Here is a 23663-nt window from a genome sequence, read left to right as displayed (position 1 = left end):
TGATTTGCCTCCGAGGCACAAAACCATATTGCGCAGGATGCAAACCATCATGTAAAAATCCTTTAATACGATTTGCCAACATCTTAGTCAGAAGCTTATAGATGACAGGCATAAGAATAATGAGCCTCCAATGAGAAAAAGCTTCACAAAGATCCCGTTTAAGAAGATGGTAGTACATCATTTGCCCAAGCTTCATTGATCATATACAGCAATGATTGTTCCAGCTGAGGCCAAAAAGCATGGAAAAATTCCACTGTCAATCCATCCCATCCGGGAGATTTCCATCGACCCATTGAACGTAAAGCATCTTTAAGTTCAATATCAGTGAACGGAGATTCTAATTCCAAAGCATCCTGTGGAGAAATAATGGGCCGAACATGATGCAATAAAGCATAACGAGCATTAAGTATGTTAGATGAAGTAGTTGCCGGTTTAGCAAAAAGAGCTGCAAAATGCTGACTAGCAATGATGGGGAGAAAACCAGAATTAGGGTTAGAGTTCATTCATGGGAGACATACACAGAGAAGCAACAAGGGAGAGAGAGAGAGAGAGTTGTGGGGATAAGTCAACTCATAAGGTATGAGTGTGTGACTCCCCTATCACACATGTATATTGCACTAGTACACATAGTGCACTTAGTACATTAAAAGTACTAAGTGTACTATGTACTATAACTTATGGGCTTGTACACACTATAAGGGTGGGCATAATGCCTTTACTCAAGAACAGCAGGAGCATCAGCACCAAATTCATCAACCCGCCTGCAAATCAAAAAAAAAAAATCAGAAAATTACAAGGTATTTTGCCTCAATTTTTTTTTGGGATTTGCAATTGAGCAAGTACAGTAATCAATTGAGCAGGTACAGGTGCCCAATTGCTCAATTTTTGAGCAAAATTGGCAAAATTGGGTGACATTGGTCACAATCAGGATCAATTTGCAGGACATTGGTCACAATCAGGATCAATTTGCAGGAAATTGGATGTCGAAATTTGGGGCTTTTGATGTAATTGTGCAATTAAGCACTCATACATGCTGTATGATGTGAAAAATCGCACATTTGGGCAAAATTGCAGCAAATTGCAGTGCAAATCAAGGGGCTTTTGTGCCGATTTGGTTGATTTGCATGCAGGCAATCGCATTTGATGCTGTGGATAATGTGTTGATGCCTTACAAGCACTCAATGTGCCTGTAAATCAAGGGGCTTTCATGTATTTGATGTATATGTGGCCAGGGGGAAGCATCGTGAACACTCTGGATGCCTTCATGTGCGCCAATGTACCATGCATGATCAGAAATTGATCTCAAATCAAGGGGCTTTTCAAGTTCGTATGCTTGTTGAGCTTTGCAAAGCAGCAGGCAAGACATTTATGCCTTGAATCCTCAGAAATCAGCTTGCAGTCAAGTGGCTTTTGCCCAATTTCTGTTTGGGACTGTTGTATGCAGTTTACAGGACTGTAAAAGTCTGATTTTTACTCATCTGGACAGCCAGGAGAGCATTTATTGCTATTGTACCTGCTGGTACAGTTTTGGTACAGATTTGTACATGTTTTGGCATGACTGTACACTGTTTTGAGTGATCAAAAGGTTCAAATTCAGCTGTTGAACTTGCCGGTACAGGTTTGGTACATCATTTGTGAGCACTTGGTACTGCTGTCCAGTACTTTGGAAGGGCAAAAGAGCACATTTAAGGTGCTGTCCAAAATCTGCAGCAACCAGATTTTGGTGTTTTCATCACATAAAGTGGGAGAAAAGTTGCATTCTTGCTTCCGCAGTGGGAGATAAAGCTTGGGAGAAAAACTGTGAGCACTTTGTGTGCTTTTGGTGCAGTATTGCACATTTTGCAGGGAGTCAGGCATTGACAGGTTGCATTTTGCTATGGCAACCACAGGTGAGAGCTCTTCATTGCTTCACATCAAGAAGCTTGAAGGCTCGCATAATTATGATATTTGGCAAACCCAGTGCTACAATGTGTTGCTTCAGAAAAAGCAGCACAAGCCTATCAAAGAAAAGGGTGTAATGCCCGCTTCTCTTACTGCTGAAGAGTGGGAAGATATGGATGAGCTGGCAAGATCTACTATCATGTTGTCTGTGTCAGACTCATTACTTTTCAGCATTCGTGAAGAGAAGACAGCTTGGGGAATGTGGCAGAGATTGCAGGACTTGTATGCCCAACAAAGTGCCTCAAGCAAAGTGTATTGGTTGAAGAAACTCATAGGCCTTCAGATGAAGGAAGGGGCATCTATGACAGCCCATCTAAATGAGTTTAATGGTATTGTCAGCCAGGTTATTAATCAAAACTTGGCAATGGACGATGAGTTCAAAGCCACTTTTTTGTTATGCACTTTGCCAGAGAGTTGGGACACATTCAGGACAGCCACTAGCAATTCGAATGCTATGCTGTCATATGCAGATGTTGAGGGTGCTCTTCTTCAAGAAGAGATGAACAGGAAAAACAACTCTGTTGGAAAGTCCAATGCAATGAATGCACGTGGGAGATCCCAGCAAAGGGGGAAAAGCCAAGAAAGGGGAAGGAGCAAGTCTCGCTCCAAAAAGGATTTGGAATGCCATTATTGTGGCAAGAAGGGACACATTAAAAAACAATGCTACAAATGGAAAAATGATCAAAAGGAAAAGGGAAAAGGCAAAGACAAAGAGAAAGATGAAGCCAAAGATGTAAAGCCAAAGGGCAAAAGTGGAGTCAAGATTGAAGAAATCAATGTGTCACATGCAGGTGGCAGTGAGGATGAGGTCCTCTTTACGTCTTCACTTGATGCCCATTCACTTCTTACAGGTGGTCATGGTATGCACTCATGGATCATTGATTCAGGTGCCTCCTTTCATGTCACAGGTTGCAGAGACTTGTTTGTCAGGTACACTGCTGGCAATGAAGGAGTGGTTTATTTGGGTGATAACCATGCATGCAAAATTCTTGGCAGAGGTGACGTGAGGCTTGTATTTTCAGATGGCTCACAGCTTATGCTCCATGATGTCAGGCATGTGCCTGAGATCAAGAAGAACCTGCTTTCTACTGGACAGCTTGATGATGCTGGTTATGTTACCACATTTGGTAGTGGAAAGTGGAAGATATGTAAGGGCTCACTGGTTGTTGCCAGAGGCTCTAAGGTGGACACTCTTTATTTTATGCATGCAGGTGTTTGTCACCATGCTAATGTAAATGCAACCGAGCTGCCGGAAATTTCTATGTGGCATAGCCGGTTGGGACACATGAGTGTCAAGGGAATGGAGCAATTGTCTCGTTTGGGTTACTTGCCTTCTCTAAAGTTTTCAAGTTTTCAGTTTTGTGAGCATTGTATATATGGTAGGCAACTACAGTGCCCCCACAAGAAAGCTCTTGGACAGAAAGTGCTCAGTTAGAGCTTGTGCATACAGATGTATGTGAGATGCCTCAGCTTTGTTTGGGAGGGGCAAAATATTTTGTGTCTTTTATTGATGATGCCACACGCAAGGTGTGGGTTTATCCTCTTCGTTTGAAGAGTGATACATTCTCAGTGTTTCAGAAGTTTGTTGCTCATGTTGAGAATCAAACTGGCAAAACACTGAAGGCTTTGCGTTCCGACAATGGTGGAGAGTATACGTCCAAACAGTTTCAGGACTTTTGTGATGCGAAAGGCATCAAGAGGGAGCTCTCTACTCCTTATGATCCTCCACAAAACGGGACAGCAGAGAGGATGAACAGGACCATACAGGAGAAGGTCCGTTCTATGTTGTCACATGCTGCATTACCTCATGGTTTTTGGGCTGAAGCTGTTATGACAGCCGTTCACCTTATAAACAGGTCACCTAACACGAGGCTTGGTGGGAAAGTGCCAGAAGAAGTATGGACAGGGAAGCCTCCGTCATACAAGCACTTGAGAGTGTTTGGTTGCGTTGCGTACGTGCACATACGCAGGGAAATGCGCACCAAACTTGATCCTAAGTCTCACAAATGCATATTCCTAGGATATGGTGACAGAGGTGAAATGGGGTATAGACTTTGGAATCCCATGAATAGAAAGATCATACGCAGCAATGATGTCATTTTTGATGAAACATGCATGTATAAGGAGCCTGCAAGGCAACAGGAGCCTGGCAAAGTCATCTTTGATGATGATGGACATCATAGACAACAACAAAGGGCTGTAAATCAGCCATTACAGCAGGAAAACCAGCCCTTAAATGGTGCTGAAAATGGTCCAAATGGACAGCCAGAGATGGCAGAAGATATCCCTATGGATATACCACAGTTGGAGGATATACCGGGCATGATTTTTCAGCCTTATGGCATGGAACAGGAGCCACCAATGGGTGATATGCAGGCTGGACAGCAACCTGCAAATGATGGTCATTGGGTACGGAGGTCCACTAGACCCTCCAGAGCCCCTGACAGGTTTGTTCCAGGGGTTGACTACTTGATGCTCACTCACTGTGGGGAGCCCTCATGTTATAAAGAGGCTTTACAGAGGGCAGACAAAGCTCTATGGGAGCGTGCCATGAAGTCAGAGATGGATTCTCTGCATAAAAATGGAACTTGGAAGTTGGTGCCTTTGCCTGCAAGCAAGAAGGTTTTGCCATGCAAGTGGGTATACAGGCTCAAAGTTGCATCAGATGCTAAGCCAAGATACAAAGCCAGGTTAGTGGCTAAGGGCTTTAAGCAGGAATATGGTGTGGACTTTGATGAGATCTTCTCTCCAGTGGTCAAAATGACCACACTTAGAGCTGTGTTGGCTTTGGTTGCGCATGATGATCTGGACTTGATTCAGATGGATGTGAAGACTGCTTTTCTTCACGGTGATCTCCATGAGGAGATATATATGCAGCAGCCAGAGGGTTATGCAGTGAGTGGAAAGGAAAAGCTTGTATGCAAGCTGAAAAAGAGTCTTTATGGACTCAAACAGGCACCAAGAGAATGGTATCATAAATTTGATACATTCATGAAATCTCAGAAATTCAGGAGAAGTGACATAGATCACTGCTTGTACACCAAGAAAGCTTTGGATGGCAGTCTATTGATTCTCATTTTGTATGTTGATGATATGTTGATTGCCGGGAAATCTCGTAAAGAGATGGATGCTTTGAAGAAGAGGCTGCATGAAACCTTTGATATGAAGGATTTGGGTGATGCAAATCACATCTTGGGTATGCGGATACTTCGGGACAGAAATCAGCATGTGTTGTATTTGTCTCAGAAGGAATACATTGGCAAAGTCTTGCAGAGGTTCAATATGGACGGGGGGAAGAAGACTAGTACTCCTTTGCCTCCATATGTGAAACTCAGTGCTATGGACAGCCCACAGTCAGATAGAGACAGGGCTGATATGGCCAAGATTCCGTATGCTTCAGCTTGTGGCAGTCTCATGTATGCCATGGTTGCTACTAGGCCGGACATTGCATTTGCAGTGGGAGTGGTTTCTAGATACATGGCCAACCCTGGCAAGAAGCATTGGGAAGCAGTGAAAGGTGTCATGAGATACCTGAAGGGCACACAGGATTTGTGCATTTGCTTTGGCAAACAGGATGCATTAGTGCATGGTTACACGGATTCGGATTATGCCGGTCATCCAGATAACCGGAAGTCTACTACCGGTTATGTATTTACATTCACAGGAGGTGCTGTGTCATGGATATCCAGGATGCAGAAGTGCACTGCCTTATCTACTACAGAAGCCGAGTATATTGCAGCCACAGAGGCTTGCAAGGAGGCATTATGGCTATCTCGGTTAGTGGTTGATTTGGGCTATACAGGGGATATTCCATTGTTGCATTGTGACAGTCAGAGTGCCATCCAGTTGGCAAAGAACCCTGTTTTTCATGCAAAGACGAAGCATGTGGATGTGAAGTATCACTTCATCAGAGAGGTGATAGAGAACAAGCAAATTCAGCTTGTTAAGATTCACACGGATGACAACCCGGCTGATCTGTTGACAAAGAGTTTGCCTTCGGAGCGGTTTGCTCATTGCAGACACTTGATGGGCATTGGATGAGGCCAGTTTCAGCCTTGATATGGCCTTGTATATTATCATGTACATGCTGATTTTTCTTTTCCTTTACTTAAGGGCACTTTGCCTTTAAGTGGGAGGTTGTTGGGGTAAAGGCATTATGCCCACCCTTATAGTGTGTACAAGCCCATAAGTTATAGTACATAGTACACTTAGTACTTTTAATGTACTAAGTGCACTATGTGTACTAGTGCAATATACATGTGTGATAGGGGAGTCACACACTCATACCTTATGAGTTGACTTATCCCCACAACTCTCTCTCTCTCTCTCCCTTGTTGCTTCTCTGTGTATGTCTCCCATGAATGAACTCTAACCCTAATTCTGGTTTTCTCCCCATCAAGCAATATATGAGAGCTCCGACAAAGAATGAGTCCATTGACCATCAGATTTTTTCACCCTTCTGATGCATTCCTTTTGTCTTGAAGCATGTAGATTTTTGAAAAAATCTTTGGAAGAGCAACCCTTATCTATGATAGCTCGATGTCGCGAACGTGTCAACCATTTTTGCAATTTTCTCTGATCATTTAGCATGAGGAAATGCTTAGCCTGCATTAAGGATTCTTGTTCATCAGTACTTAAAACCCGAAACTGAGCAAGATCAGCCATAGATTGACATGTTTCTTTAGCCTGCAAGATCCGATCCCGCAAGTCGGCCATGTAATAACGACCATAATCACAGATCACAGCCTGCATGCGCTGAACAAATTGAAACCAAGCAATGTCAATATCCTCATGCATTTGAAGGGGCAAAGGCTCAATGGCTTGCAAAACCATTTCCTTGAAATCAGCATGCACAAGATAACTATTGTTTAAAAGCAACAGCCTATGTTTCTGAAGAATAGAGACATCTTGTGGCATATCAAAATAAAGGCCTAACCATAAAGGAGAATGATCAGAGAGTAACATGGAACGATCAATCCATAGTTTGCAAACAAAATCATCGTATTGGTCAGCATGTAACAAGTACCAGCGATCCAGACGTGTCCAGATATGTGGAAAAGCATTGTGATTAAAAGTAAACCCTTGCAGACGAGGGAATACATGCTGCCATAGGTCCAAAATATTGCAGGAAGAGAGCAAATCATTCCATGTTCTGCGTTCAGCTCCAAGCATATGAGTTCTTCCGGTGGAATTAAATTCAGGAGATGGAGCATTATTAAAATCTCCACAAAGGAATGCATTATGGAGCCAAGGATAAGCCAACATTTGTGACCATATATTTGCCCTGTCAGCTGAGCTTTGTGGTGCATAAACTGCTGCAAATTCATAAATTTGTCCATACAATAAACATTGAATGACCATCCATCTGCCAGCAGAATCATTGTAGGCCAACATTGGTTGCAGATCATGCTTAACAAGCATAAAAACTCCCGAGTAATGCTGAGTGCCCGCATAAAATATATCATAACCAGCAAAGTGACCTGATTGACCCACTAAGGTATGCTGATTGTGTTCTTGCACACACACCAGATGAGGTTGCATTTTATGTACATAGTGCCAAAACAACCTAAATTTACTAGGATCACAAAGTCCTCTAATATTGTACGAAAGACATTTTATTGGAGCATCAAACATCAAATCTGTACAAAGGTATATACAGTGAACAGCCAGCAAAATCAATGCTGCATAACAACAACTGAATCAGGGAGAGAGTCCTCGCCCTGAATCAAGCAACACACACACACACACTTTTTAGTAAAACCAGTAATTGTTATATTTTCATAAAGTCAATATACAAGACATTAGACTCCAAAGGAGAGCCTAATGGAAGCACACAAGAAAGTTTACATAATCATATTCTCCAGAGTGGAGAATATCCAAAGATCAAAAGCACTCGAAGAAAAGCTGAATACAAGATGCATCCATGTCACCCTCAAGGCAAGCAGCATATACAGACTGTCGCAATGAGGCTCGGAAAGATTCATATGATTGGAGATTGTGCCTTCCCAAATATGCAAAATTGTGTTCACTCCAGATGGTCCATAGGGCCCAATATCTCACCCAAAATAGAAAAAGTGAGTATTGGGACAAAGTTCTGAGATGTCTGCCAAAGAGCCAGAAATGTTTCCCAAATCTATGAGTTGGGAAGCGAAGGCAAAGATAATCAGAAATACGCCTGAGGAGGATCTTAGAACAAGGACAATGCCAAAGCAAATGAGGAATTGTCTCTGAAAGAGCCATACATCTTAGACAGGTGGATGATGCAATATGGCGTCTTGCAAGTGTAACCCCCACTGACAATGTACCTGTCAAACATCTCCAGAGGAAAAGTCTTTGTTTCAAAGGCATTTTACTTTTCCATATCATTCGAATATTCTTCCTCCACCATGAAAGGGGTTTCCTTATATGCCATAAAGAATTGCCATATTGCTGGATCCATGGAGCAGGCTGAAGTAAATGATAGGCTTTAATGGAGGTTAGAGCGGGGAGAGGAACAGGATGAGTGGCTGTAGTGGAGGGAAGCAGCTGCCAATCCATAAGCCGATCCATAGGAGCCATAGGAGGAACTGGTAGAAAAGGAAATAATAAATCAGCAATTTTCTTCCATATGGTCCTGTGATGCATTCCCAAAGGATAGGAAGCCATAGCCTGGGGAAAAGATAAAACATATCCCCGATCATCCACCACATCTTGTATATACCGAATTCCCAATTTAGAGAGGTTGTATGCTCGGATCGGTTCCTGTAAGGCAAGTGGAGTGTCAAAGATGGCACTCCAATGAATACTTTCCTGTCTCATGGAATTTGTCCCCGAGCAATTATCAGGAGCCCATTTAACTTTTGAAAGTAGCTGTTTCCAGTCCAAAATCAAAGCAGTAGAGAAAGGGCAGCCTGGTATCTTTCCTGCAAATCTCCCAATGACAACCTCCCAGGGATCAGTAGTCCATTGGCCATAAGCAGAAGTCCTCATATTAACACACATAGATGCAAGCATACATGTCCATGGCTGTTGTTGGCGGAAAAAAGTATGCAGCATAGTGATTTTCCTTGCAAGGACATGATACCGCACATTTAGAATATTTAGACCACCATGCATCCTTGGGGAGCACAACAATTCCATCTTCACACACACACACACACACACACACACACACACACACACACACATATATATATATATAAAGCTATTGATCTTTCATTTAAAACATGACAAACACGATACCTTGTACATAGCCATTGTGATTGATCATGAGACTTGACTCTTGCGTACTCAAGAAAAATAGAAATAGATCCGGAATCCAGATTCCACAATCAACTTGTGAAACTTCAAACAATACAAAGAGAGGCGCAATGCGCATAAGCTACAAAGATAGATAAAATGCACATGAGCAAATCCCGAATGTCAAAAGACAGAAAACTAAAAAATGGAGTACAACATATCAAATGTCAAGATCAGCAACTAAATCATCATCAATTGCTCTGGAAGAGCTCCCAATCTCATCATCATGGTCCATGTCCGTCTGCATTGCATCATCATCTGAATCTGAAGAAGGGTGGGCATCAACGAAACCCTCTGCCTCCAGACAACAGAGCTAATTAAGTAGTCACAAATTTGCAGAGACATAAACCAAATTATTGGTTCTTTGTGTAGCAAGTCAATTCCGCTTCTTCGAGGCAATGTGGCTAAATACACTCCACAATTGCTCAATAGGAGAGGAACCCTAAATCCAGCAATTGCATGGACCATCTCTTAGAAATATGGTGATCTTGCCACATTGAATGCAATGAGATCACGAAAGAAAAATTGGCCACTGCAGCATCCATAGCTTCTCGCTTCCGAGGATCCCATGAACCAGGAATAGTTCTTTGGCGACCTCGTGATGGTGGTGCCGTGGGAACAACAAAAGGCCCAATGCGTTGAGCCTTTCCTATAGCTTCTTCTCTGTTGGAACTGATTGGCAAAAAGACACATCGTGGCCAGGTTCATGCATCAAATGAGTTCGCACATAATTAACACACACTGGCCACTACTGTGTACGGCCTATGAACTTTGAAGTTTGAAGAAGGTCGAGTATTTGATCAATCCCAGGGAGGAGCGGCCAGCAGCGAGCACACATCCAGTAGTAGGTTGCAGCCCCTTTTTTTTCACTCAACACTTATCTTGTGGAAAGTATCTGTTTGAAGATACTTTAGTACCATAGGTACTATATTAGGTACCTTTTGTACCTTCAATCATTGTACGGCGGTCGTTGCATGCTAGGCCGTCCCATGGAACGGCCATTCCAGAAGCAAAAGCACCGTTCCCGAAACGGCATCAACCGTTCCTAGATGTGTGCCACATCATCAGCGAATGGAAAATGTCATTCTGCCTTTCCAAACCATAGGGAACGACGTTTCCTATGACTGATTGTACCTGTTGTTTCAGATTCTATACCTATTGTACCAACACATGTTATTGTTGTACCCGCTGAATGGAGAGCTGTACTTGTTGTACCAACACTATTTTCTTTTTTCCGAGAAATAGATCCTTCTATTAGTTAATGAAAAACAGCCACAATGGGCTAAATACAACCAAGAAGGGCTAGATACCACCTCGCCTCATGTAAAGGACGGAGATCAAATAATCAAAAGGGGGTGGAGAAAGATGCACTTCCTCTCTAGCTGGCCGCTCTATGAGGAGAAGGCTATCTCAACCACACGGATGGTCTGTAATGCCAAGTGGGATCACCTCCTCTATCCGTGAGAAAAGGGCCAAGCCGCCAAAGCCTCAAGAAAGCTTCTTGCTGCTTCCGCATGCGATCAGAGCCACCCTGCAACTTCCCCCACTGACCGCAAAGGGTATGAATGATGTCAAGCCAAATGCTCCTGATGGACTCCGCGATGGACTCCGCAGGCGGGAGTGTCAGTACCCTCGATGGCTTCGCTGCATCTAGCTCGCCATATGCGTAAGGCTGCAATGCTACTGCAAATCTCCCATCTCTGACATCAGCCCGGTCTCTGGTGGTCTGTAGATGGGACTGGGACTGGTACTGCCAAAATGTGGAGGTGAGAAACCTGAAGGGCAAGCCCCCCACCATCCTCCTCACAATCCCTAACAAGCTCAGCATCTATGGCCCAGGCGACGGTGCCCCAAGTAATTGAGGCCCTATCCATCGTGAAGATGTGGACAATCCGCTGCCAAACTTGTTGAGCCTTCGGGCAATCCCAAAGACAATGTCGCTGAGAACCCTAAGGGTGACCGCACCTCGTGCAAGCTGCTAGTCGACCTCCAACGGCCAACCACGTGCCCACCACTAAGCTCTTGTGTGCCATTAGCCAGAGAAAGAGGGTGATCTTTCGAGACCGAAAACTATCCCAGAGCCTCTTCCAAAAATCTAAGAAGCGCTGTGAGAGGCCTTGTGCCTGCCAATGTACTGCTACTTCCAGGGTGCCGTCAATCTCTGGCATCTGGATCCTGCGACCTAGCCGCGCTGTATACGCAAAGAAGGGGGCATCCAGAGTCTCCTCCCGATCAGCGGGATCATGCCAAGTCCACTCACCCCAGTCCCACTGGAGACGCGTGAGAGGTCGGCACTCCCATATCCATAGCCGCCAGATCTCTCCCTGGCCACCTTGTACCAACTCTATTGCATGAAGACCCATAGTTTTTTGGGAAGAATCCGTACCCACACGGAGATATATGGATAATATTGTTGGCTCGGCATTTCTACAACCTATGTACCGGCTGAATTTTATAATTGTCTCGACATGATATTTTCTCCTTGGGTAATAAAATACTCCAAGAGGGGGGGGGGCCCATTTCAGCCTCTATGTGGTGTCAGTTGTGCACATTCTTCCTTTACAGTTTTGTGGATTAAGTGGCATATGTTTAAGGCTGTGGCCAATTTCAGTGTTTAATTGCATTAATGGTCAAGTGTTTTGCGAAACTCCCGGTTCCTCTAGAAGTTCCAGATCACAATACCTGTTTGCACCAACTCTAATGCGCCTTGAAGGAAGAACGCAAAACTAAGAACAAAACTCCCTAGAATAGTTGCACCAAATCTGTTTCCATGAGTATTAGACCACCATCTCTTTGTGGAACATACTCCAAGTAATACCTCGATTGATACACCAACCTAGTCCTAGATCTCCCATGCTCCTCTGCACGTTCTCCACAAGCTTCTATGTGAAAAAAGAGAAGGGTTGGGCCTCTAATTATGGAGCAAGGCTCAAAAGCCCGCTTTTCCCCTTTTTTCAAAAAAAAAATCTCAAGAGTAAAAATTTTAAAAAATTTTGGGTGGTTTTTTCTCAATCTTTGTGTTAAAGAAAACACAAGTTCTACTTTTCTTCTCAAAGTGACCAAAATATCACTTATGTGAGCTTTACTCCAAAATGGCAGTTTTATCCCCCTTTTTTTAAAAAAAACCAAAAATTTGCTTTTTCCCTTGCTTTTTTTCCATATATGCATGCCTTGGGTGTTGTAACTTATACGGCCATGTGCGCCTCTTGAATGGACTGTATGGATCCATATATCTGCCGCAGCATTGTCCGTACATACTATACGGATTCCATAAGGGCATCTTTGGACAGCTCCCTAGTAACCCCCCTTACTATGAGTAGCATGTTGGTTGGCTGTTTGAAGTGTTTTACAACCTTGAAATGGAGCTAGCAGCAACTGTATGGCATGTAGAAACCCTAAACAAGCAGCCGCCCACAATCATCCCTAATAGTTCCATGCACACAACCATGACCATGCACACATTCATGTGTGCTTGTGCCAAGCAAAAAAACGTCACACAAATGGGAGAGAAGCAAAACCTAGGAATCCGAAAGCATACACGTACACAAATATTCTCTCTTCTCTTCCTCCTTCAAGACCTTACGTTGAGATGTCAAGCTCAAACCGAGCTAACACGACAAATCTGTAGGCATATGCTCACTTATGGTAGTGCTATGTGTGAACAGGGCTTAACCAAGGGCCCTTTTTCCCATGTGGTTTTTCCCCTTGGATATCAAGTGTGAAAGGACACTCTACATATAATATTTTGTACTTCTATACTATATGGATGTGACACACATGCAAGGGTTGACTTGCATTTTGTGGCTACCACACTTTTGGCTCTCTCTCTCTCTCTCTCATTTCTGTGTGAGCTTCTCCATCCTGCACCTAACCCTAATGTGCAGGTTTGTGTGTGTGTGAGTGTGTGAATCCAACACCAACAATTGGTATCAGAGCTGGGGCAGCTACATCTGGATTTCCGTCGACAGCAAACAGTCTGTCCGTCGCCTGAGAAATTCCGTCGACAGAGCCAGTCCGTCCGTCGCCTGCGAAATTCCGTCGACGGAGCCCGTCCGTCCATCGCTCGTTCCGTCCACTTCTTCCGCCCAACCTAGCCGGCGGCACTAGTGCAGGGAGGACCACCGCCGCCCCTCAGCGCCTCCCAACCGGCGTACTCGCCGGTTACGACACACGCCACGGGCGTCGCTAGTGCGCACAGATACGCCACCGCCCGTCTGCGCCTCCCACGCCGACATCTCTAGTGCCCACGGTAACGCCGCCGCCCGTTCGCGCCGACGTCTCTAGTGCCCACAGAAACGCCGCCGCCCGTTCACGCCAGCATCTCTAGTGCCCACGAAAACACCGCTGCCCATTCACGTCGGCATCTCTAGTGCCCATGGAAACGCCGCTGCCCGTTCACGTTGGCATCTCTAGTGCCCATGGAAACGCCGCTGCCCGTTCACGTCGGCATCTCTAGTGCCCATGAAAACGCCGCCGCCCGTTCGCGCCGGCGGCTTTCCTTACAGGGTCCGCCTCCGCAACGTCCCGTCGGCCTCAAATTCCCACGCTGTCTGACGAGAACCCGACGACTCTACCTCCTTCGCCTGTTTGCAGGTGATCACACACCAGCCTGTACCTTCGCCGGCCACCTCACGGTGCCCTCTGCACACCTATAATTGCAAACTTTTCTTCTCCACGTCCGTGTAGTGCCCGGCTGACGCCTGCCCGCCTTCCGTACTGTCCTCGTCTGTACCATCCAGGTGTTGTCCTCGCCTGCAGGTACTTTTGATTCTGAATTTTATCCCCAACAACCAAAAAAAAAAAGAAAAAAAAAAGGGAGGGGGGATTTTGCAAGCGGTTTTGCAGGCATTCTACTGCCAGCTCGGCAACTTTTGGGGGTTTGCCAAAAACTCCCCTTTGCCACAAAAATTGCAAGTGGTGCCATTCATGCTGTTTGGGTTGGAATTTGGGAGTTTTCCAAATTGAGGTCAAAATCAACAAATTGAGCCTCTTTCAGTTGCAAAAATTTGGGGCTTTTGTGAAAATTGGCCAATTAACTGCACATTGAAGCAATTGGAGTGCATAAAAATTGGGGCTTTTCAAATTGGAGCATGTAATTGGGCATTACAGTTGTGATTTGTCGCATATGTATACACATTGTGTGTAATTGGACAATTTGGTGCAGGTTTACACTTGCTTCAATTTGCAGGCAAACATTTGCACAGGACATTTGGTTGCTTGGCAGCAGTGCACATTGGTGCTTGGTTTGCTTGCAGGTATATTTTGTTGACATGGCTCAAAAAGCTACAGATGTATTTAGTGTGCTCACCCAGGAGGACAAGTTGGATGGATCTAACTACTCCCTCTGGAGTTTCATGATCTGTAATTTGCTGGTAGCCAAAGGGCTTTGGGGCATCGTGTGTGGTGATGACACACGCCCACTTACCATACAGCCAACCACGCCTCGGGGAGGTGCTCAAAGAGCTCCTAAAGTAGAACCTCCTCCCACACAAGAGCAGAAAGATGGGACTCTAAGGATGCACAGGCCATGTCATTGATAGCCCTTTCAGTGAAAAGGACTATTATTCCGCACATTCGATCTTGCAAGACATCGAAGGTTGCATGGGACACATTGGAAGCAATGTATCACGTACGCAACGAGGCAAGAGGTGCCTACCGGAAGAGGCAATTGGATCTTCTTTCTATGGATGAGGGTGACTCCATGGCAGATCATCTCACCAAAGTGAAAGATTTGTAGGAACAATTGCTCAACATTGATGAGGTTATCCCAGACAAACAGCTGGTCACCAACACTCTTCATTCTTTACCACCTTCCTACTTGGGCTTTCACACCTCTCTCAACCTCTCTATGAGAGGAGGTGATGATCCCGCCACTTTTGAAGAGCTAGTGGGTTTACTCTTGCAGGAAGAGCAAACAAGAGCAAACTTATCGAGCAACCGTGGTGGAGACAAGGCATTTACAGCCAAGGATAAGGGTAAAGCAAACTTATCGAGCAACCATGGTGGAGACAAGGCATTTACAGCCAAGGATAAGGGTAAAGCAAAGAGCTTTAAGCATGGGGGACAACAGTCTAGCAAGGCTGGTCATGGACAGTCCTCTTCTGGTGGTGAAAAGTCTGACAAAGGGGATGCAAACAAGCCCAAAAAGAAGGGCAAATGTCACTACTGCCATAAGCCTGGACACTACATCAATGAATGTAGAAAGCAGATTGCAAAAGAGAAAAGGAAAGAAGCAGGCAATGCAGTAGCAGACTCTTCTGATGACAAAGCACAACAATCAGCTAATGTAATTCAGGAAGAGTACACTTTTTTGGTCACATGCACTAGTGACACACCAAGTGCTTCAGACAATGATATGTCTTGCATTGCATCTGACAAACAGGATGTATCATGGTATTTTGATAGTGGTGCTTCAAGCCACATCACTTCATGCAAAGATGTATTTCAGCACTTGGTTTATGCTTCAAATGGCCGCACTGTATCATGTGCAGATCATACCACATATCCAGTAAAGGGAATTGGCAATGTCATACTTATTGCAGCCAATGGTGCCAATATATGTATGAAAAATGTATTGTATGTTCCAGGGATAAAGAAAAATCTGCTCTCCGTCTCGGCCATAAACAACCAAGGTTTAAAGGTTGAATTTGAAGATGCCAATATATGTATGAAAAATGTATTGTATGTTCCAGGGATAAAGAAAAATCTGCTCTCCGTCTCAGCCATAAACGACCAAGGTTTAAAGGTTGAATTTGAAGATGCGAAGTGTTTGGTAAAAGACCCATCAAAGGGTTATGAAATAGTCACTTCTGGAACACGATACAAAGGCTTGTATAAGCTGGACACTATGACAAGCCTACTTATGATGCAAATACAGTGGCTGCCCACACTCCTACTATGCATGATGCAGAGCTATGGCATGCTCGTTTTGGGCATGTCAATTTTCGAAGTTTGATGCTTTTGCAGAAGCATCATATGGTTGATAATATGCCGCCTCTTGAGTCTCCACCAAGACATGTATGTGAGGGGTGTATTTTGGGAAAGATGCAACGAAAACCATTCCCCAAAGATGGAGCTGTTAGAGCTGAAAGTAAATTACAGCTCATACATAGTGATGTATGTGGTCCAATGCGGACACCATCCATAGGGGAGCATCTTTACTTCGTCACATTCATTGATGACTACTCCAGGTTTTGCTTGGGTTTACCCTTTGAAAGCCAAAGCAGAGGTGTCTACATGCTTTCGACACTTTGTAGCAATGGCTGAAAATATGTGTGGATGTAAAGTCTTGGCAGGTACAAAGCAAGACTTGTGGCTAAAGGCTACTCCCAGAAAAAGGGAATAGATTATGAGGAGACTTTTGCTCCTACTTCGAGAATGACCGCAATAAGATCAGTGATTGCATTGGTTGCACATAAAGGATGGAAAGTGCATCAATTGGACATCAAAACTGCATTCTTAAATGGGAACTTACAGAAGGAAGTATATGTAAATCAACCCATTGGTTTTGTAGCAATGGCTGAAAATATGTGTGGATGTAAAGTCTTGGCAGGTACAAAGCAAGACTTGTGGCTAAAGGCTACTCCCAGAAAAAGGGAATAGATTATGAGGAGACTTTTGCTCCTACTTCGAGAATGACCGCAATAAGATCAGTGATTGCATTGGTTGCACATAAAGGATGGAAAGTGCATCAATTGGACATCAAAACTGCATTCTTAAATGGGAACTTACAGGAGGAAGTATATGTAAATCAACCCATTGGTTTTGTAGTTCCTGGTGAGGAACATAAAGTATGCAGGTTACACAAAGCATTGTATGGGTTAGCAAGCTCCAAGAGCTTGGTATGATAAAATACATGCTCATCTAACCAACCAAGGTTATGTGAATAGTCTAGCTGAAAGTACATTGTATGTGAAGAAAACCGGTGCCGATATTCTCATAGTCATCTTGTATGTAGATGACATGCTCATTACAGGTACTAGCAAAGCACAAATTTCAGATTTCAAAGCTGGTTTAAAAGCTGAATTTGATATGTCAGATTTGGGACCTTTACACTACTATCTCGGCATACAGTTTATGCATACAGATGATGGCATTGTTATGCAGCAAACTAAGTACATAAAAAGTTTGCTAAAAAGGTTTCACATGGATGAATGTAAGCCCATTTCTACTCCAGTAGAACCAAGTGTACGGCTCACTATGCATGATATTGGAGAGCCTTTTGAGGTCGGCATTTACAGCCAGGCAGTGGGATGTCTCATTTACTTGTGTAACACGAGGCCAGACATATCTTTTGGGGTGTCTTTGTTGAGCAAATTCATGCACAGCCCAAGCACAAAGCATTGGCAAGCAGTCATGTATTTTTCGTTATCTTCAGGGTACCCTGGATCTTGGTTTGTTCTATCCCGGGGGAGGCAGCTTGCAGCTTTATGCATACAGTGATTCAAATTGGGTTGGTGATTATGATACCAGGCAATCCACCAGTGGAAATTGTTTTTTTCTTGGCAGTTCATGCATATCTTGGTTGAGTAAAAAGCAACCCACTGTTGCCACATCTACTTGTGAGGCTGAGTACAGAGCAGTCTTCACAGCTACAGTAGATTGTGTATGGTTGAGGAGATTATTGGCTGAGCTTCGTGAGTGTCAGCAGACACCCACCACCATTCTCACCGATAGCCAGAGTGCTATGGCCGTGGCACGAAATCCAATATTTCATGCACATACCAAGCACATTGAGATTCATTATCACTATGTCAAAGAGAGGTTACATGCAGGGGAGATCAGTTTATCTTACTACCCTACACAGGATAATGTTGCAGATTTATTCACAAAGGCTTTACCTCGAGAAAAGTTTGAAGCTTTCCGCAAAGCTTTGGGCTTACTCTCATACAGAGAGTGATCTGCTACCTTGTACAGGTTCACACTTTCACTACAGGGGGGATTTGTAGGCATATGCTCACTTATGGTAGTGCTATGTGTGAACAGGGCTTAACCAAGGGCACTTTTTCCCATGTGGTTTTTCCTCTTGGATATCAAGTGTGAAAGAACACTCTACATATAATATTTTGTACTTCTATATTATATGGATGTGACACACATGCAAGGGTTGACTTGCATTTTGTGGCTACCACACTTTTGGCTCTCTCTCTCTCTCTCTCATTTCTGTGTGAGCTTCTCCATCCTGCACCTAACCCTAATGTGCAGGTTTGTGTGTGTGTGAGTGTGTGAGTCCAACACCAACAAGATCTTCACCTGTGATTCTACGGCAGGACTACATCTACCTAGTCCAACCAAGTTATGGCATACTTATCTTGCTATTTCATCTACTTAGCGTGTTCACATAATGGACCGCGTGTACATAGTACTCTAGTGCTTAAGTTAATTTTCACTTACCATTTGTAGACCTCTTTTGAAAGCAACAAGAAAAAGAAGATTTCAGCCTTCCATCTTTGTGTGTGTCTCATCCATTGTTGTGAGTGTGTGTGTGTGCGCTTGCAAGAGCTCAAGCTCTCTCTCCTCGCCCAATCTTTTCATGGTATAAGAGCCTAGTTCAAGCTAAGAAGCTGAGCGGCAAGCAAAGGAAGCTACGAAGGCAAAGGAAGCAATACATGGATAAGAGCATCATCTCTTCTCCTTCTTCTTTTGGTACGACACCCCTTGGGTAGCTCTGGGAGCTACACATCTCCGATTGAGAAGCTAACTTCGTAGGTGCGGAGATACCCATATGATACGTAGTACTTTGTACCGAAACTTGACAGCCAAATTCACATTTTGGACGCGTTTCGGCATCGTTCGGCCGCTGCAAGGTGTTTTTGGAAAAATATGGTTTGGAACTATTTCTGTCCTAACTCTGGTTATTGCAGTGCAGCAATGCATTTTGGGTATGTAGACCCTGATTGCACATGTATTGCTGATTGTGGGTGTAAGTACATGTCCTCTAGGCACATGTTGTGACATACAAGTTGTGCAAAAGTACTGCTAGAAGAGTTGCAACAGATTCTCGTATTGTAGTACAAAAATTGTTTGTTGTAGATTTCTAGTTGTTGCAAACAATGATGTCTGACAACATCAACCAAATTATCAATGAGAAGCTTGACAATAATAACTTCCACGCGTGAAGTTCAGAATGATCGATTTCATGATGGAAAAAGATAAGGAAGTTACAGCTAAAACTGGAGCTACATGCAGTTGAGAAGAAGAACATGTCCATCAATGAGTATGCGTTGAAGATCGAGGGTATTGTTGAATCCCTTGGATCTATTAATGTCTCAGCAAAAGACGATGACTTGGTGAGCGTCTATTTAAATGGGCTTGGCAAAGAATACAAGCCATTCAAGACCTCTATTTCTGTAAGAGAGAAAGTTCCTAATTTTCGGGATGGTAGATGTCACATGCACTCTGCACTATAGTGCATGGTGACAAGATGGCTCATCATCAGTGCAACACTGTTCAGCACTAGAACCCTTTCGGATTTGATATTTGTCGTACATCGGAACCCCATTGTAATCCTTGATCCAGGGTATGTCAAGCACGAGCTACATAAGTCATTCCTCAACCTTAGCAAGTCAGTCAGTCAGTCAAGCCCCTTAACCCACTTTGAGAGAATCATACTATTAGTATGATGAAGCACATAATGTCAAGTAGTATGTACAAACCTTGCATAAGTTGGTTCTTCTTTCTCCCCCTTCCTTGTCCATGCCACACACGAACTGTGCTGGTTGGCTACTTCTCATCCTTCTACGTTCGGTACGAGCCGGCTAACCATTTCTCTGATGTGCTGAATCTTTTTGTATCCAATAGTCCAGCGTGTGTACATCGAGGACGTTTTTCTTGAGGGTAGCCAGAATGTCATCTTCACAATCACTGAAGAGCGTGCCTCTCTCTCGTGAGAAGATGGGGGTACCCACAGTTCATCAAACTCAGACACGAAGACCTCGATTACGCGTTCAAGGACGCCATCGTGGAATTGATCATGAACAGATCATCTTCTGCCGGTCATTCAGACGCTAGCATAAAAGGCCTAAGCTCGAAGTTCACCATCGAGAGCCCCAAAGCTATTTTATTTGAGCTTTGGCAGCTAACTATTTGATTGAGTTTTCTCATAAATTTTTGTGGTTTGTGATAGACAGGTTGGCCAAAGCATAGGGAGCCTATACCCAAAGGGTGATAAACACCACTTTTTCAAGGGTGATTGCATGTATCTTCGAATTATGAAGCAACTCCTAAAACAAGTGAGCAAGGGATGCTCAAAGTCATCTTCTAAAAGCTTCAACCCATTCCCCATTGTCAAGAAGATCAATGTTGTCTCCATGAAGCTCCATCTTCCACCTAATTGGACTACAATTATCCCTTAATAAATTCATGATGTTTGTAACCTCCAAAACAGTTTATCAAAAACCTACATTCCAGACTTCCTGAGTGCAGCATTGTTTTACTCATAAGGGGGAGGAGATTATATTCACAGAATCCTCAACTTGAAACGGCAACCGCCATCCATCAATAACGTGTACATCCCAATTTGCGATTTCACCGGAGCTTGTCATGGAAAGTTAATAACAGAAAGAGATTATGCTGCTGCCAAAACTGTGGGGAAAAGTGAGGCAAAGACATCTCACCTGCAGAAATTCCATTGACAGGTAATATGCTTGCTTGGGATTTGCAGTTGTGAAGAGTTCGTAGGTCTTGTTCCACCTCTCCACCAGGATGTCGCGTACGCTTTGAGCCGTGGCCACATAAGCCTGCTGCAATTCGAACCTGAGAGGGGCAAAGCAAGGCGAATACTCGGCATGGTAAGCGATGTTCGAAGCAATGGAGTCGGCGTCAATGGAAGATGGAACTCGACGGGCAGCAGCCATCCCTGCATTATCCACCAATGGTGGAGATGTAAGGCTGACATTACAATGCTTGACAAAAACTGCAATAAGAGGGCAGCACATACCATTTTGTTGAGACTGCTTTGGCCTCGGCTCGCTTGCCACAGCCCGAATCGTGCATGGGCGCGGGGAGGGAACCGACCTGAGTTGCAAGAAGCGGAGCGTGGACAAGCCTCCGCTGCGTCCAATCCAGAGTAGGCCGGAACGCGGCTCCTCCAGGCGCTGCCGGCGCTGCGTGTGATGGTCGTGAGGAGGCGGGAGGAGGAGGGACAGGCAAGAGGAGGTTACTGCTGCCATCGACATCGAAAATGGCAGGTTGCCGTGAAGATCGACGTCCTACCAACCTCGCACGCGCAACAATCTCTCTCTCTCTTCCAGGTTCACGAGCGGACAATGACGAACCCCTGTTGCATCAAACTTCCTCCAAGAGGCTTCACAAGGAACGCGAGCAGGAGCAGCATGCAGAGGAGCAAAGGGTTGGATTGGATTGGGGCATGGAAGACGGACCACCACCAATTGCATTTCCATCGTCACTCGGGCCCCTCGTAAGAATAAGGTTTTATTTTACTATATGCTTGAAAAAGTCAAAGAAATGATCACCTTCCTTGCCCTTTCTATTTCCATGCATTCACCCATGAAGGTGGTATATATGTCATCCGCTCAACAAGCGTGTCATCCGTCGTGCAATCCCTAGGCATCGAACCCGGGTCTCGATCATGGAACTCGACCGTTCTACCAACTAAACTACACGCCTGTTGGCTCCACCCATGTCCTTTCTATTTAGTCTCACAATTCTTTATAAAAGGCCTCAAGGGCTCATTCTCTAATGAGTAAATGGAGGAGGAGGCAAGGCTCCTCATGTACTAAGGTTGTTGTATTAATTAAATGCCACGTTCAGTGGCATTTAATTAATACAACCGCACTCGGGTTTCTTTCAAGTAGTAGCCAAGATGGTCTTTCTGTCAAGATTACGGGTGATTCACCTCTTTGTGGCCAGTGGACGCATCAAGCCCGAGTTGTTCTATCCTATTAGGAGGCACTCGGGTTTCGTTAGCAAAGAGAGTGTCGCAAAGTTGGGTAGCTTAGCTTAGGTTTGATCATGGTTGCGGAAAAGTTCCTCATCTAAGGTGGCAAGTTGTGCTTCGTTGAAAGTTCACATCACAAATGTCCACACTCAAAAGAAGCTTCCAGCTTCAAGGGAGGGCCAACCGAGCAGAGGCCATCTCACAAGAGGAGAACATGTTGTTGCAGTTCGTGGGATTTGAACCTTGGACACCCAAAAGCTCTCAGGGCTATGCCCATTTATTGATGGTAGTAAGTGTCATAATCAAATTGAGGTTATTGTGCTATGTGTAAAAATTGTGGGGGAGTTCATGCAGTCTCAAATGTGGCCTTTTTAGCCGCCCTTGTTTGAATCCACCCTTAGGAGTCAAGACATATTCTAGCCAGTGAAGTCACGCTACTTAATACGAAATAGCCTAGTTGATGGAACAAGTGAGACCTTCCATGCAAGGAGCATGACGTAGGGAGCAATTGAAAAAACTTGCATGACCTTTGGTGATTTGAAGGATGTGCCAAAGTTAATATTTACATGGGCCTTGCTCAAGATTATAAAAAGCATGGTTTTGATATTTTTTCTTATGCCTGCTTTCTATCCAATTGGAAACCCAACCAAGGCATAGCTTTGGTCCCTTTAAATGCAGGAACTTCTTATGGAGCGGAGACCCTCTAGTGTATAAAGTTTCCAAAGTCAAATGGAGCACTTACTGCTCCCGTAAGGACATGGGTGGTCTGGCTATCCCATACATTAATGAATTGGCTCAATGAATATCGGTTCTTGGGGCCTTTTACAATCTAGATGAAGAATGGTGCATTTTGTTTCTTAGGAACACTAGTATATTTCAAATAGACTAGAATAGAACTTTGAAAAACCCTCCCATACATACCATTCTGTTTCACTAACTCCCCCTCAAAATTGTTGGAATACCACTCATGAAATATGCCTTGATGGAGCTCAAATATTGGACCTACCTGAAAGATACATCTCAAAGAGAATAATTAACATTCTTAAAGATTCAATTTGGTTCTCTAAGATATTTAAACATGACATTCAACCTACACAAGTCAAGCAAGCTTATTTGCTACAAAGGAAAGGGCTCGTTACCTGGGGAAATTTGTGGGACCACGTCCAACATAAATGAATCCCAATGGAAACACTACAAATATAGCCTATAAACTGACAAACTACTCATAAAAGAGAGAATGTCCTTATGGAAGGGCAAAACTCTTTATCTTCTACACAGAGATGGTTTTAGCATTGAGACCTTCAAATGGTGTAAATCAGTTACCAAGACACAACAATTTTGATAAAATCTGGTTAAAAGTTATTCGAGAGAAAAAGAGCATGGTACTCTCACTCATTCTTTGCTTTGCACTTTGGACAAATCAAAAGGCCTTTAGCAATAGGCATTGGAGATGGCAGATGCAGTAAAAAGATGTAACGAGACTAGACATATTTCACCTTTTCATTAAGTGCCCTATAAACATACCTTTATCGGATTTTATGCATTC

The 23663-nt window shown here is 44.0% G+C and overlaps 1 protein-coding gene across 2 annotated transcripts in view; it reads right to left on the bottom strand.

Annotated features, from left to right (window-relative positions):
- LOC147629077 (alpha-1,4 glucan phosphorylase L isozyme, chloroplastic/amyloplastic-like) overlaps window positions 1-21678 on the bottom strand; it is a 107318-nt gene extending 85640 nt beyond the window's left edge. Inside the window, exons 1-2 of one of the 2 annotated variants that reach the window (XM_086812321.1) lie at window positions 21158-21678; window positions 20835-21076 (exon numbers count right to left, since the gene is read on the bottom strand). In XM_086812321.1, coding sequence (XP_086668447.1) covers window positions 20835-21076; window positions 21158-21395 — 480 coding nt within the window. In that variant the 5' untranslated portion in view covers window positions 21396-21678. The remainder of the gene's footprint in view (window positions 1-20834; window positions 21077-21157) is intronic. The other variant, XM_086812322.1, reaches the window with a different exon arrangement.
- Between the last annotated feature and the right edge of the window lie 1985 nt (window positions 21679-23663).

The sequence above is a fragment of the Cibotium barometz genome, chromosome 18 (genome assembly GCF_041138505.1).
Source record: "Cibotium barometz isolate CiBa-2024 chromosome 18, ASM4113850v1, whole genome shotgun sequence".
NCBI lineage: Eukaryota > Viridiplantae > Streptophyta > Polypodiopsida > Cyatheales > Cibotiaceae > Cibotium > Cibotium barometz.
This window is presented reverse-complemented; position numbering and strand designations above follow the sequence as displayed.